At 42.0% G+C, this 16,965-nt stretch overlaps 1 protein-coding gene across 1 annotated transcript in view; it reads left to right on the top strand.

The window, feature by feature from the left end:
* LOC122921451 (Fc receptor-like protein 5) overlaps positions 1-16,965 on the top strand; it is a 35,918-nt gene that overhangs the window by 1,499 nt on the left and 17,454 nt on the right. The window contains exons 2-8 of the mRNA XM_044271429.1: positions 1,898-1,921; positions 3,125-3,382; positions 3,510-3,758; positions 4,630-4,878; positions 6,431-6,673; positions 7,923-8,216; positions 8,651-8,809. Coding sequence (XP_044127364.1) covers positions 1,898-1,921; positions 3,125-3,382; positions 3,510-3,758; positions 4,630-4,878; positions 6,431-6,673; positions 7,923-8,216; positions 8,651-8,809 — 1,476 coding nt within the window. The remainder of the gene's footprint in view (positions 1-1,897; positions 1,922-3,124; positions 3,383-3,509; positions 3,759-4,629; positions 4,879-6,430; positions 6,674-7,922; positions 8,217-8,650; positions 8,810-16,965) is intronic.

Raw genomic sequence — 16,965 nt, 5'->3', positions numbered from 1 at the left:
ATTTTTGCGGGACGACTTGTAGTTTTCATTGGTATCATTATGGGGAAAATTATTCTTTTTGATCACTTGTTTTTGTTATTTTTACCACCTAATAGTCCCACAAGGGGACTACAACAGATAATATTCTGATTGCTTTTAAAATACAATTGCATTGCATTTTAATGTCAGTGCTATACTGAGATTGAACACTAAAGGCTGGCTTGGGGCCTATACCTCACATCTGTACACGCTGCAACAGAGAGACTGAAAGAGTCACAGAAAGTCAGATAAGTGGACATCCTTTGGCCACATCCCGCACTGATGACCACTTCATTGTGAACAATGCCCTGCGGAACCGGATGATATATGCCACACAACTCCAGGCACATTTAAGGGAGGTGAGATACAAGTGTCATGTCAGGCCATTCAAAACCGTTTACATCAGCGTGGTGTGTGCGCTAGGGTACCTGCAAGGGCACCTGACCACAGGAGTCATCGTCTTGCATGGGCCAGGGAGCATCTACGATGAACCAGGGACCAGTGGGCCTCAGTGCTGTTCACTGATGAAAGTCCATTCACGCTGAGAAGAAATGATGGCCGCCAACGATTTTGGAGACATCAAGGAGAGGGCTATGCTTTAGCCACTGTTGTGGTGGTAGTAGTGTTACAGTGTGTGGGCAGGTGTGTCTAGTCAATACAGAACTGCCCTACACTTTATGAATGGTCTATGACAAGCCTATACAACTTGACTAACATCATTAATCCAGTCATTGTGCCTCTACATGAACAAAGGCCAAATTTTTATCTTCATGGAGGACAATGTGCCAGCTCAACGAGGACGCATTATTAGGGAACAACTGGGGGACCGAATGGAGTGTCCTGCACCTACTCCAGACCTGAATCCCCTTGAAAACCTATGGTATCAGCTGAGTCGCAGTGTAGAGGCTCGTAACTCTGTACCCCAGAACCTCAATGACCTGAGGGCCGTCCTTCATGAAGAGTGGGATGCCATGCCTCAGCAGACAATAAGCCGACTTGTGAACAGCATGAGACGTCGTTGACAAGCTGTAATTGATGCTCAAGGCCACATGACAAGTTATGGAGACTGTCATTTTGTGGGGGTATACCCAGCACTGGGGTTGGCTTTTGTTTCAATAAATTGTTTGAGATGAGGAAATCACCATTGCTGCCTTCTACTGAAATGTCTGACTTTCATGATATAATATCACTGGAGCAGGAACATTTTTACATTTTCCATAAATAAAAGTGTAATGATGTTAGGAGTACAAGGTATAATAGATGCAGTGTGTACAGATATATACATTATGGTCACTGTGTGAGGTCCATGAGGTATTGTGGTTGTAGCTGTCTGCAGTACTATATATGAGTGAGATATGAGGTACTCGGTTATAATGTATAATCGGGCACACTTGAAGTATGAGAATCAATGGGACATGGGGTACTACTTCTGATTAAAACAAAGTGAATGGGGCAAAGGGAAAGAAAAGGGGAGGACCTCCTTACCACTCCATTCTAGTCTTAATGGAGAGCTTCTCTTGCTGTTCATCTCCATGCTGTTGGAGGTTGAAGGAACTATGCCTATGCAGATGCACCTTTCTAACCTGGGAACTCGACCATTCCCTTTACTAGATGGTGCAAATCCTGTCATGATGTCGTCACAGGTCCTTTAGCTTTCTGCACTGATGACAGGGACTCTGGAGGGAGCAGGATGGAGGAGATCCCTGCATTTAAATGCAGCTTCTCCTCCACTGACTAACAGGCGATTGTCAGAATTGAATGCTTCCTTCCTAACAGTCGCTTGCTACATTGGGACATGTAAATGGTCCTTTAGAAGAGGATGTCCAGGACTTGCATATCACTTAAGTACATTAATTACTTTTTTTGTTTTTTGTTACAGTCACGTTTGCAAGAATAACAACAGGTAGGTTATAAACTGCATTACAATCTGTTTTAATACAGAACCCAATACACCAATGTTTAAAAAAAAAATTGTAAATTGATTTTATATCATGATTGAGGCATCTGATCACTTGGGAGCCCAAAAAAAAATAAAAAAATAACTCATTCATCAATGTAATTTTATTGTTTACTTAGGGATTTATTTCTAAAGTTTTTTTTCACACCTTTGAAACATAGCAACATACCTACCATATTTTTCAGACGCACTGTACTATAAGCTGCAGCTAGGATTTGGAGGAAAATAAGAAAAAATATATTTTCTATCGCACCTCAGAGCAGACCCCCAAATCAGACTCCAATTCTTCATCAGACCTCACATCGGACCTTGATTAGACCTCCCCATTCTTCATCAGACCTCCCAAGCTCCATCAGCCTCAGGTCAGACCTCCCAAGCTCCATCAGCCTCAGATCAGACCTCCCAAGCTCCATCAGCCTCAGATCTCCCAAGCTCCATCAGCCTCAGATCAGATCTCCCAAGCTCCATCAGCCTCAGATCAGATCTCCCAAGCTCCATCAGCCTCAGATCAGATCTCCCAAGCTCCATCAGCCTCAGATCAGATCTCCCAAGCTCCATCAGCCTCAGATCAGATCTCCCAAGCTCCATCAGCCTCAGATCAGATCTCCCAAGCTCCATCAGCCTCAGATGAGACCTCCCAAGCTCCATCAGCCTTAGATCAGACCTTCCAAGCTCCATCAGACTTAGATCAGACCTTTCAAGCTCCATCAGACTTAGATCAGACCTCCCAAGCTTCATCAGCCTCAGATCAGACCTCCCAAGCTCCATCAGCCTCAGATCAGACCTCCTAAGCTCCATCAGCCTCAGATCAGACCTCCCAAGCTCCATCAGCCTCAGATCAGACCTCCTAAGCTCCATCAGCCTCAGATCAGAACCCCCAAGCACCCTCAATATGGACCCCCAATCAGCCTCGGGTCATAGGGGGAGGAAAGTGGTGTCTTATAGTCTGAAACATACAGTAATTTTTTTATAGTGTTCTTGAAAAATGAAATCTTAGTTGCTATGGGTAACCAATCAAACCCTCCCCCCCCCCAAAAAAAAAAACCTTTAACCAGCTCACTGCAGCAGGCCTTCTATTAGAGATAGGCATAAGTACATTTATGCTGTGTAAATAATGAATGTGCACTCACTTACCTGTTATGTTTCTAGATGCTGCTGTCAGACCTGTGGTGACCTTCATTCCACCCTGGAACAAGATCTTACCTGGAGACGCTGTAAGAATGACCTGTGATGTGGACGCCACCGAGCAGGGAGACGTCACATACACCTGGTACAGGAACAATAAATGGACGGATACAGGAAAGAATTTCACCATTCAATCCGCCCAGTTCAGACATGGAGGGCGTTACCAGTGCGGAACCAGTGAGGATAATATCAGCGAGGCCGTTACACTCAATGTTACAAAGGGTGAGTCAATGTGACGCTATATGTAGGGTTACTTATAGAAACTAATGCTGCAGTCATATGGCGGTGAGTTTACATGCGATTTCCAGACTGTAGGTATGTCAGTACAGCTTTGATTTTTGTACTTTAGGTCCCGTCGTCCTGCAGGCACCGCCGTACATATATGAAGGAGATGACCTCCCGCTGAGATGTTACAGCGGCTCCAGGAACACAGCGGGGCCAATATTGTATTATAGGAACAATACAATGATAAATCCATCCACCACTGACCCCGAAATCCTGGTCAGAAACCCCAGAGATGAGACCGCTGTATACAAGTGTGAAAAACAAGTAAAAGACTATACTACACACAGCGATGAGACTGTCCTCACTGATCGAGGTAAAGCTGAGCTGAGTAAGGGCTCAGGCACACGAACGTATGTATTTTGCAGTCCGCAAAAAATATGGATGACATCTGTGTGCATACCATATTTTGCCGAACGGAACAGCTGGACCTTCATAAAACAGTACTATCTTTGTCCGAAATGCGGACAATAGGACATGTTCTTTTTTTTTGCGGAATGGAAATACGGACATACGGAAACTGAATGCACACGGAGCAACTTCAGGTTTTTTTTGCGAACCCATTGAAGTAAATGGTTCCGCATATGGTCCACCAAAAAAACCGGAACGGACACGGAAAGAAAATACTATAGCTTTCCGTTCTTCTAATCCGTCAAAGAGAGAAAAAAAAACAAAAAAAAAACTGATCCTCTAGCATCAGTTTGAACCATTTCCATCTGAAATCATTTTTTTTTTAGACAGAAAAAAAAGTACCTTACGCAGGAATTTTTGCCCCGTCTAAAAAACGGATCTCAGACGGAAATGGCTCAAACTTATGACAACTGATGTTGCAGGATCCATTTTTTTACAGTAGTGATGGGATAACCCCTTTAATAGATAATAGTGCCGTAATTGTGTCCCCTAATACGTAACAGCAATAATATGCAGATATAGGGCAGTATTGTGCTGGAGGTCCAATGTCTGGATCCCTAGCGGTGCCTCTTAGAAATGTGGGAGTTCTAGGCAATTCCCAAGTTTGCCCTCTCGAACGTTGACCCCAGTCAGATGTCATCTGTAAAGGGCAGCAGAATATACAAGGCAGCAGAATATACAAAAAAAAAAAAAAGACATTTCTATCCCTATGAAATTAATTACTGGTTCTATACTTTCCATTAATCATCTCCTCTGAACAATGTGATGTTTTGTAGGAGCTGCTGCCTCATTCGTGGTGACCTTCTATCCAAACTGGAGAAAGATCTTTACAGGAGAGTCTATAACAATGTACTGTAATGGAGAGCTCCATGGGACATATTCCTGGTATAAAGATGGGAGATTATTGGGGAAAATTGATCAGAACTTTCTTAGAATCCAGTCTGCACAAAGACATGACAGTGGGAGATACCAGTGTGGAACCAGATATGTTCCCAGTCCTGCGGTCAGTTTGGACGTCAGCGATGGTGAGTTCTCCAAAGGATATATAGTGAGTATATTTTGTGTCTGGTAGGAGCTCTACAAATTCTTAGTGAGGGTGCAAGATAATGCTCTGACTGCTTCTACCAGATTAATTTTGAGGAGGCCACCATAAAAGAATATATTCTAAAGGAGTCATCAGGACTGAATTATGATGATCAAATGACAAAAAAAAAAAAAAAAGAAGAAAAAGTTAGAATGGTACAACCAGGCAGATCTATGAGATAATGTGGCCTCCATCATAAGGAACGAGAGCCAGGAACTGTGACCGTATGAAGCCACGAGGCCACAGGTCATAAGAACTTATTTCAGTTTATATAACTTTTGCTAGTTTACATTACTTTCAGTAAGACATATTATTGTCATGAAATTTAATTAATCTGCACATTTTCATTGTCTTATTTATATATAGATCATGTCTTCCATCTGTTTGTGTTTTTTTTCACCTATATATATATATGTTGGTTATTTTTAAAGGGCTTGTCCGAGACCCCTACGATTAGAGAACAGCATGGACCATAAAATAACAAAAGACGCTCCAGTGATGCTGTTTCGGTGCTCCCCACTGGTTTTGTTTCTGGCTCTGCAGTGATGTCATGGCCAGTGAGCGGCTGCAGTGATCATAGAATACTTACTTGGCAGGGGAGATACCGTGATCACTAAGGTGGTTCTCACTGAGGTGGTTTTGGTGCTCCCAAGTTAAGGTAGCTTCCTGGTCTTAAACAACATGGATTATCTGTTCTTCTCAGTGGTATGACTGGAACACTGAGATGGGGCAGAGTAACACATGGAGGTTGGGCCTCTGGATTGGAGTTATGAACCAGGATGTTTGAATGGTGACCCTGGAGTGCCTGAACTTCCTGGGAGTGAGATCCCACTGACTGATGTCTCTTTCACACGTTTTGAGCGCACTCACCTCTTTGCTCAGGCCTCATGGCTCGGCAAAGGAGGAATTTTTATATAAATCTGGCAGAATGTCCATGTAATGGCACACGCCCTAACAGGCTATTCCCTGCGGTCTAGGGGGAGTTTACGTGGCCATCTGTGGCCCTCCGGAGAGAGGCAAGACCTCGGCTTCGGCTCTTGAACAACACATGCGGTGGAAGCCAGAGTAAGATGGGTGCATTCCTACTTCCATCCCCCATGTAAAAAACTAGAAGTTATGAATTAAATGCTAGCAGTTGCCAATAAAGGTCCAGCTGACCATTACCACCAATGACAAGAACATGGTCCTGGAGTCCCCAGAGTGAATGGAGTGTGTTCAAAGCAGCCGACAGTCCCATAGAGATGAATGGAGTGGAGGCATGTGTGTGTGCGGACTCTGCTGCTCTCACTCTGGGACAATATTGTAAATTACAATGTTCATATTCGCTGCCCACGAGCAGAGATCTTCAGAAGGGTGAGACATTGGAACATAGTATACTGGACAGTGACAGAATGTTTTCTTCCAACATGTGTCAGGGCGACTGCCGTCACTGTGTACAGTATATCCAGAGCTGGTCCTGTGCGATTATCTTCTTACAACCGCTTGTATTTCAGGCCCGGTCACCCTGCAGGCTCCTCTCTTTGTACAGGATGGAGATTACACAAATCTGAGATGTCACAGCCGTCCTGAGTATTCTGAATGGACGAAATTCTATAAAGATTACAAATTACTACAGGATTCAGGAGATGAAACAATAAGCCTCAGACAAGGAGATGTGACTGGAAGATACAGATGTGAGAGAAGACTGAGCAGGAAACCTGTGTCTTACACCGATTCTGTGTCTGTTCCCATCAGAGGTAAATGCTGTCATTCACATGTATAGTATAAGGAATGTACTACTGCACTGATGCCACATGACACCGTTAGACGGAGAAGTAGTCAGCACTCGATCCCGGTGCACGCCGGCACGGAAAGGAACAGAATCCCAAGGCGTAATGCAAAGAAATCCCAGCTGGCGCTTGAAGTCTTCAACTCAGAGTTGACTAAGGCTGGATTAGCCGAAACGCGTTCATTGTTTCGAGATATTGATGTAACATAATAAAGAGTAGATAAATTGAAGACTTCAAGCACCGTTAGGGCGGTAACCTGAGCTCCGCTCATTATTACTGCCTGCCGAGAGGGAGAGGGCACGCGCTACCCCCTTGCTGGTAGGTGAAGCCGTTACTTCTTCTTTCTTTGAAACTGCTTGCTTGAGCTGAACGAAAACCGTCTTGTGACACATGATAAAGCAAAGAGCAGGATTCTTGTTATAGGCGTTGGTTGGGTACCTGGCCGCCATTTTAACTACAGTATAGTTCTATCAATAGTCCATAACAGTATAGGCTTGTCATAGACCATTCACACCTGCCCACACTGTAACACCAAAGGCTTGTCTGGTGACAAAAGTGGCTGATGCATAGCGCTCTCCTTGACGTCACATTGTTGGCGGCCATCATTTCTGCTCAGCGTGAATCGACTTTCATCAGTGAACAGCACTGAGGCCCACTGGTCCAGCGTAGATGCTCCTTGGCCCATGAAAGACGATGACGTCTTTGCCTGGTGGTGTAGTCAGGTACCCTTGTAGGTCGTCTAGCACGCAGACCATGCTGAGGTAAATGGTTTTGAATGGTCTGATGTGACACTTAGGTGCCTCTTACCTCCCTTAAGTGTGCCTGGAGTTGTGTGACAATCATCATCCGATTCCGCAGGGCATTGTTCACAATGAATCGGTCATCAGTGTGGGATGAAGGCAAAGATGATGACGAGGACTGTTTAAGTACCAATTCTAATTGAACCAGGAAGTTTATTGGGTGATTCATGAATCAAACACCTCTTGTGAATTCTGCCGTTAAGCTCCTTGTTACAGAACAGCAAATTGTGCAAAAAGTACTGAAACACTGAACAGTTGGACACGACCATCCTTTACATTTTGGGTGAAAACCTTCTATAACTGGAATCGTGTCAAGCCAATGTTGAAAGTGAAAGAATGTCACGTTGTTGCATCAAGACTTCACATTTTATTTGCTCCTTTTAATAATTAATGTACATTACCACCTTCATCCACAGAGCTGTTCTCCCGTCCAGAGATCAGACTGACCCCATCCAATATTACTGAAGGTGATGACATGAACCTGACGTGTGACACCAGGCTTAGCCCTTACAGACAGCGCACAGAACTACAGTTTGCGTTCTACAGAGATGGGCTTGAAGTCCAGGGATTTACCACATCTGATAGATATGAAGTTCTGTCCGCTCAGCTGGAGGATTCTGGCAATTATTCCTGTACAGGGAGAACATTAGACGGCAGAGTGTGGAAACCAAGTCAAGAGACACCAGTTTATGTCCAGAATCGGAAATACAGTGAGTAGAAAATCTAACGAAATATCTTTGGGTCTCAAGTTGCAGAATAAAGCTGGCCATACGTTTCAGCTAGTTGTCAGCTGAAGAATCGTTAGGTCGACAGTTCTCCCCCGACCCCCATACAGATTCACACCCAGCTTCTATGGCAGTGGCCTCTCTCCTTGGGAACAAAAGGATCAGGTATATATCGAAATGCCAATAATTATTAACCAGACATCTGACAGAGGGAGTCAGTAGGCACCTATACACATTAGATGGTCCTACTGAAATTAGCGAGGACAGCTTGAGTTAACATTTACATAATTCCTTTTCACCACATTGCCACCAAATGCTTGGTCAGACTACAGCGGATGTAACATACTAGTACTTCATGCTATACGTTTACTTCACTCATGTATGACATCTATATATATAATGATGTGCTCTTTTCATAGACATGGACGAAAATGGACATAACAGATATTTGTACCCAACAGTCTCTGTGACTCTACTGGTCATCCTCATTGGGTTAGCTTTTCTGATCTTCAGAAAAAGGCATCAGTTAAACATATTAGTCTCCAAAAGGAAGCCAACCAGAGATCCAGGTGACCTAGGTATCATTTCATTTGATTACTTTGTTTCATAGTATTAAGTTTGGTAAAGTGGCTGAACGGATTTCACAAAAATTGTACATGTTGTTATGACTTGTATTGTCTATTTCCTGGAAGGACCGTCTTGTTGTGCTGTCACTCCTTGCTAAGAAAAAAAATACGTTTCTATGAGCTGCCCGGACCATTTTTGGTACTGCTCCTATGTAGAAGAATATAACTACTATAATACTGCCTCCTATGTACAAGAATATAACTACTATAATACTGCTCCTATGTACAAGAATATAACTACTATAATACTGCTCCTATGTACAAGAATATAACTACTATAATACTGCCTCCTATGTACAAGAATATAACTACTATAATACTGCCTCCTATGTACAGGAATATAACTACTATAATACTGCCTCCTATGTACAAGAATATAACTACTATAATACTGCCTCCTATGTACAAGAATATAACTACTATAATACTGCCTCCTATGTACAGGAATATAACTACTATAATACTGCCTCCTATGTACAAGAATATAACTACTATAATACTGCTCCTATGTACAAGAATATATCTACTATAATACTGCTCCTATGTACAAGAATATAACTACTATAATACTGCTCCTATGTACAAGAATATAACAACTATAATACTGCCTCCTATGTACAATAATATAACTACTATAATACTGCCTCCTATGTACAATAATATAACTACTATAATACTGCTCCTATGTAGAAGAATATAACTACTATAATACTGCCTCCTATGTAGAAGAATATAACTACTATAATACTGCTCCTATGTACAAGAATATAACTACTATAATACTGCCTCCTATGTACAAGAATATAACTATTATAATACTGCTCCTATGTACAAGAATATAACTACTATAATACTGCCTCCTATGTACAGGAATATAACTACTATAATACTGCTCCTATGTACAAGAATATAACTACTATAATACTGCCTCCTATGTACAAGAATATAACTACTATAATACTACTCCTATGTACAGGAATATAACTACTATAATACTGCTCCTATGTACAAGAATATAACTACTATAATACTGCCTCCTATGTACAAGAATATAACTACTATAATACTACTCCTATGTACAAGAATATAACTACTATAATACTGCTCCTATGTACAAGAATATAACTACTATAATACTGCCTCCTATGTAGAAGAATATAACTACTATAATACTGCTCCTATATACAAAAATATAACTACTATAATACTGCCCCCTATGTAGCACGGCTGAGCCAGAACGGTAACTAAAAACTAATTCTGATAATGTAATGAGAATGCCTGGAGTGGTGAATGTTACCATGTCCATAACCGGCCAAATGTAAACTGTGCCAGGACTGTACTGTTCAGGTTACATTGCAGTGTTTGCACTTTGCAATAAAAAAAAAGGAAGTGTGTTTTGGGCTGCAGTTTGGGCACTCAGTCTGTAAAAGGTTCGCCATCACTGGCCTAGGAGAGTCAGCAGAACCACCACCATACACACCAGCAAACTTACAACCAAATCTATCACCAATAAGGAATTATATATATGTATAGGTGGGAAATATGCCGTGCCATAGAGGATTCGAGAAAATAAAACTACTAGTAAGAGTACAGTAATAATGTTTTTCCCCTTTATCTGCCACAACAGCACTTACAATGAGATTTACCAGATATAAAAACTTTAGAGCAGGACCACTGCCTGTAGGACTTGCCTGCTTCTTGAGACCTATTAACATAAATCTTGTAGTGTCTGATGAAAGTATTAGGAGTAAACCATGTGGCCGCCTTACCTATCTGCTCAATTGTACTGTAGCTCCTCTATGTTCCACCCATGAAGCCGACATAGCCCTAGTCAAATGAGTCTTTACTTGGAGGAACCTCATCCCTTGCTTTGTATTATCCTGGAATTGGATAAACAAAAAAATCAAATTTCTTCCAAGGTTTGGTAACTTCTAAATACTCAAAGCACAACGTCTAATGTCAAGATTGTGAAAGCTTCAGATCTGTGTTTCTCACAAAACAGGGAAGGACCGTTTCATCCTCCCTGTCAAAATCTGACATCACCTTTGGAAGAAAGGAATGATCAAATCTAAGGGCTAGCCTATCATCTAAGTCCCTGAGAAATGTTTCCTTAGTCCTCGGTGCCTGGATTTCACCTTCTCTTTTGGCCAAGGTAATGCCCACTAGAAACACATAGGGTCATGTCATTTATCAAGCTGGCTTAGTTGCCCATAGCAACCAATCAGATTCCATCTTTCATTTTCCAAAGCAACTGTCAAAAATGAAAGGTGGATTCTGATTGGTTGCCATGGGAAACTAAGCCAGTTCTACACTACACCAGTTTGATAAATTACCCCAACAGTTTTTAGAGTAAGAAGTCTTAGGACTAATGTGGACAGTAGGATGTTCTGACATACAGATACGGACAGCACACGTCAGCATCTTTTGCTGTCTCGATGAAATTCATGGGTCCACATGAATATTTTCCAAAGGTTCAAATGGAACCCCCGGACAGGTCAGACAAGACCAGATTAAAGTAACACGGTGGAGTTAGGGACCTCAGTCTAGGTCTCAATCTATTTTCCTCCTTCAGAAATTCAAATCAAGCATGGATGAAAAGCAATCTTTTTGTATTTTCACAGTATTTAGGGTGGAAACTTTTTCCCTAAGAGAACTAGGTCCAGTCCCTTTTGGAAGTCCTCCTGAAAGAAATTCAAACCTGATTGTATTAAAAGGAGAGGTTTTCTTTCTGAGTAAATCCCAGAAGTGACCATTTTTCTGATTGCCGCCATAGCATTAGTTACATCATCTGAAAGATCCCTAGCTTTAAGAATCAGCCTTTCAGGATCCAGGAAGCTAACCGTAGGCGGTCTACTTGAGGATGGAAAATTGGCTCCTAAGATAACAGATTCTTTATCCTTGGCATGGCCCCTCTACAGATAATTTCTTTATCAAAGGAAACCATGACTTGTTGAGGTACACTGGAGCTTTTAAGATAAACTATGTCCTTTCTTTCTTGATCTTCTTAAGAACCCTTGAAATGAGATCCAGTCTCAACTCTTCTGCATCCAGCCTTACTCTACTTAGGAAGTCTGCTCTTGTGGGGGAGGGGGGGGGGGGGGGAGCGTGGCCGGCCGCTGAACCACCAAGACGCGTCTCAATGAGGTCTCTAGCTCTTAAAGTTAAATCCTTGGCCATCGGTGGATTAACTAAGCCCAGAGATAACCGAAACGCACACAATCTCACTGGGCTTCCCAACGTACTCTTTGTGACCCTCCGTCTTTACCATCTAGAGGTGATTCACACTTTGTTAGACTGAGGCCTGCCCACATGGCGCGGCCTCCGACCCTCCTTTAACCAACCCGTGAACCTCCAAGCCTTACGTTGTAAGCCAGCAACAGACTCAGTTTGACTGAAGAACATCCTCTCTGCTATTCCGGTGGGACGAGGTCCGACACAGGGCTGCAACCGAGACTCGCCTGACAGGAAGCGGCGGGCTATCGGAGCTTTCGCCAGACTGTGCCTTACTTGCTTTCATCTTTCGGCTGGATAACACAGTTAAGAGGTCTGTAAGGCAATTTTCCTACTAAAGGCACCAGACCACAACCCCCTCGCCTCCCCCGCTACTCCCCGTTTCTTCTGCCCACCCCTTACTGTACTAAGAGCCACGCTCTAATCTTTCCGGACCAACACAGAGGTCTAATTATCTAATCTACAGTTAGTCACCAGAATAAGTGACGCACTACTTCTGTAGTGGGAATCTGCCCCAATTTTTTTAAGTGTTTGTTCATGCACCCACCAACAATTACAACAATTACTCTGCTACACCACTGCAGATGTGATTCCTTTACCGTAAATGCAATGAGACCCAAGTATTTCTGCTAAAATACTTACCTTATCATAGTGAAAATAAGCCAAGCAGCTCCTAAAGCTACCAGTGTCTCCCAAAAACCTAATGTTCCCCTGAATGGATAAATATATAAAAAAGAAAAACTCCAATTCACCTACTAAAGTAGTGAACACACAGTTCAAAGCCTCCTTATCTGTGGTTCAAGTAGATACTGGAGATGACACACACAGCGAGACGGATAGTCCATCACACCAGGACTCTCTTCCAATTTCTCGTTCCTTTCTACAAAAATCCCTGGAAAAAACACTGGCCAAAGTGCTAGACTCTCTTTCAAGGGACCTACAAGATATAAAGCATGAAGTGGAATGCATTGGCACCCGAGTGGAACAACTCGAAAATGCACAAACGGCTATATGTAGCTACATTACTGAAAGTATGTCCACTTGGCAAAACTTTCTTAATGCCGCTTTCGAAGCTCTGGAAGACCAAGAGAACAGAGGCCGCAGAAATAACCTACGAATAAAAGGCCTCCGAGAAAGTGTAGCTCCTGCAGCCATACATGAAACACTGATAATCTTTAAATCTATCCTGAAAGACGCCTGCTCAGAAGACATTGTCATAGAGAGAGTCCACAGAGCACTACGGAGAAAAGTCAAAGACTCTGAACCACCACGTGACGTCATTTGCTGTCTTATAAACTACAGAGTGAAAGAAAAAATATTGCAACATACCAGGCTATCTGAGCATATTGAATATGAGTGCGCAAATCTGAATCTTCCAAGATCCATCTCCACAAACCTTACAAAAAAGGAGAGCTCTCAAACCACTAACAGAAGCCCTCGGATCCAAAGGAATCCAATACAGCTGAAAATTCCCCTTTGGACTTCCATTCTCCTTTGAAAGGAAGAGATTCCTGGTCCGTTCATCATCTGACCTCCCTGAAGTCCACGCTGCTCTAGAGCTTCCAGACCTTCAGAATCCTGACTGGTCAACAGTGACAGGTCTAGCTAATCTACCCCATTTAATGCCACCTACTCCTTGGGAAGAAGTTTCCTACAGGCGCAACACTAAATCCAAGAAAAAAAGCAGGAAAACTGAAGCACAAGAACCTCATCGCCGACACCACCTGAAAAGCTCCAGTGTTCGCTGGGACTATATTGCATTATCTATTTCATCAGCTCTGGTGGTAAATTATCTCTCGCCCTCCCCCATTCCTCCTTCTCCCCCCTTATACTCCTTTAATTAGCTTGATATCGCTATCAACCCTACCCCCCCATCCATCTCTCCCTCCCACTACTATAGATTCAAGGTATAAATGTTCCTACAATTTTTATACCAGACAATAATGAAGTTCACTCAACTCTAACTTTGTGACATCTTTCCCCGCAGTACTAACCTTTCCTCTACTTTAATATGATATTACTATCCCAACCTACATGGCTTTCTTCTTCATCTCCACTGTTCTCCTACAGTACTTAGTACATGCCTTTTTTTCCCCCACCTAAGTTAAGTCATTACTGGGAGAGACTGAAGGGATCTGTTTGGTCCCGCGACTCCACCCATAATGTACATTATTTCTCTACTCTCTGATTATAAAACGCTGTTGCTTTTTGCAACAACTTTAAGCTTCCATCTTTGCTATCCTTTGATTTCAACCCTTTTTCTTCTATCTTTGCCTACCTCACCACACCATTAAGATAGTTGAGTCTCTCCGACTATGGTACCAGAGACCACAACTTTCATTCTCATCCATATATCTTCAGGGCGAACTGACCGCCCCTATTGGTATATTATTTTTGTTTACTTTTATTTTACGATGGACGTTCCATATTCGTATTTCATCAGTTATCTTTGCAATAATTTATCTTTTGTCATATTTTGTACCCCTCATCTTCCCTTCCCTCTTTATCTTGCTCACACCTGCCCCCTTTCTCAATATAGGTCCTGGGCAATGGAAGAAGTCACATATATAATCATCCACTTATTTTTATACTTCAATGACGAGACTATAATAACCTACAACGTGCGTGGACTGAACTCTTTGTCCAAACGAGGTCAGGTAGTCTATTTTCTCAAGAAACACAAAGCGGACATCTGCATGCTACAAGAGACACACTTTAAAGACACACACATCCCCACGATGAACAAAAAATATTTCTCCATTTGGGTCCATTTTGGCTCAGATAGCAAAGCCTCGAAAGGAGTCAGTATCGGAATAAGTAAAAATATAGCCTTCTCCTCATTAGATAAGTGTATTGACCCAGATGGCCGTTATCTCTTTATTAAGGGAAAGATAGGTAATTTTACAGTGACCATAGGGAACATATACGCTCCTAATAAAGGCCAAATTTCATGGCTCATTTCTACCCTTAACTGTCATGTTTTTCTGAAGGTTTACTTATCATGGGAGGTGACTTTAACGTCTCGTTAAAATAAATCCATTAATTGATACATTTGGTGGAAAAACAATGACTAGCTATAGAGTATTAGCGAAACTTAAACAATAACTTCTAGACTTAAACAGGTCTGACTCCTGGAGAGCCTTTAATCCTTCAGTCAAAGATTTCTCCACTACTCCGCCCCGCATAACTTCTACCAAAGAATCGACTACATATTCTTACCTACCAATCTTCCTCCATACTGACTCAAGTTCTATCGGATCATTCTCCGATAGAATTGGTGCATACAATAACTTCTTCTCCCCTAAGCTCCCGTTGCTGGAGATTACATGATTTACTACTAAAAAAAAAAACACCAAAATGTTCAAAAGATAAAGAGATATTTGGAGGAGTTTAAGATAAATGACAATAAGAAGGTCTCTATGCAGACACTTTGGGAAGCCCATAAATCACATATTAGAGGTGAATTCATATCCCTCTCCGTTCATTCCAATAAAGAAAAGGCAAAAGGAATAGCGGAACTACAGCAAAAGATTTCAAAATTGGAGTGTCTACATGAGAGACTTAAGGAGCACTTAGCAGACTTAACAGCTCTACGGGTGGAACTGAAAAACGCTCTTAATCTGCGCTCAGCTAAAGCTTATCTATATGCAAAATATAGGCATTACGCCCACAGAGACAAACCAACTAGATTTATGCTAGCCTAGATTAAGAACAGGAGAACTAAATCATACATCTCCAACCTTAAAGACTCCTCCGGCAATTCCCTATATAAAACAGGAATAGCACGAGAATTCAGCAACGTCTACACCCAACTTCACAATTTACAATCCTCACAAGACGCAGGTACATCACTACCCAAAAAAGAACTGATATCTCACTTATTATCCTCCTTAACCCTACCTCAAATAAAGACAGAACAGTCTCAAAGTCTCTGTTCAACTATTACACATCGATAAATAAAGACACCATTGCGAATTCCCCCAATAATAAATGCCCTGGCCCAGATGGTTTATCCTCCTTTTATTTTAACACATTTCAGGACTGTTTAACCCCTTAGTGACCACGCACATTTTTTTCAAAATTGCATTCCAAGAGCTATAACTAGCTAGCTATGTTTTCTTATCAATATACCTTTATGAGGCCTTTTTTTTGCAGGACAAGTTATAGTTTTTAATGCACCATTTTGGGTACATATAATCATTGATTAACACTAGCTATCTGTCTTAAACCACCCCCCCCCCCCCGCCTTTGTTTAAATCAGTAAAAAGGCATATTGGTGGTCACTAAGGGGTTTATCCCATACATGAGTAAACTGTTCAATGAAGCTTTGAATGGAATCCCCTTTCATAAACAAACCTTAGCAGCACAAATATCAAGAACACACAAAGACGGGAAAGATCCTGACCTATGTAATAATTACTGGCCGATACTGCTCAGTACTGACGAGGTGAAAAGGCATTTGACAGAATTGATTGGGACTATTTACAATCCTCACTGTCTGCCACCGGTATAACGCCGATGTTTATTAAGGCAATATTTTCTATGTATAAGGGTCCGACGGCTAGAGTTCTGATGAATGACTTTCCGTCGCCTGTGTTCTGTATCTCCAACGGTACTCGACAGGGTTGCCCATTATCCCCCCTACTTTTTGTTCTGATGATGGAGACTTTGTTGCAAAAAAAAAAAAATCAGACAAGACTCCCGAATTTATGGGCTTAGGCTACTTTCACACCTGCGTTTAGGTGCGGATCCGTCTGGTATTTGCACAGACGGATCCGCACCTATAATGTAAACGCTGGTATCGGTTCAGAACGGATCAGTCTGCATTACTCTGTAAAAAAAAACAAAAAAAAAAAAACGAAGTCTAAGTGTAAGTC

This window comes from Bufo gargarizans, chromosome 11 (assembly GCF_014858855.1).
Source record: "Bufo gargarizans isolate SCDJY-AF-19 chromosome 11, ASM1485885v1, whole genome shotgun sequence".
Classification (NCBI taxonomy): domain Eukaryota; kingdom Metazoa; phylum Chordata; class Amphibia; order Anura; family Bufonidae; genus Bufo; species Bufo gargarizans.
This window is presented reverse-complemented; position numbering and strand designations above follow the sequence as displayed.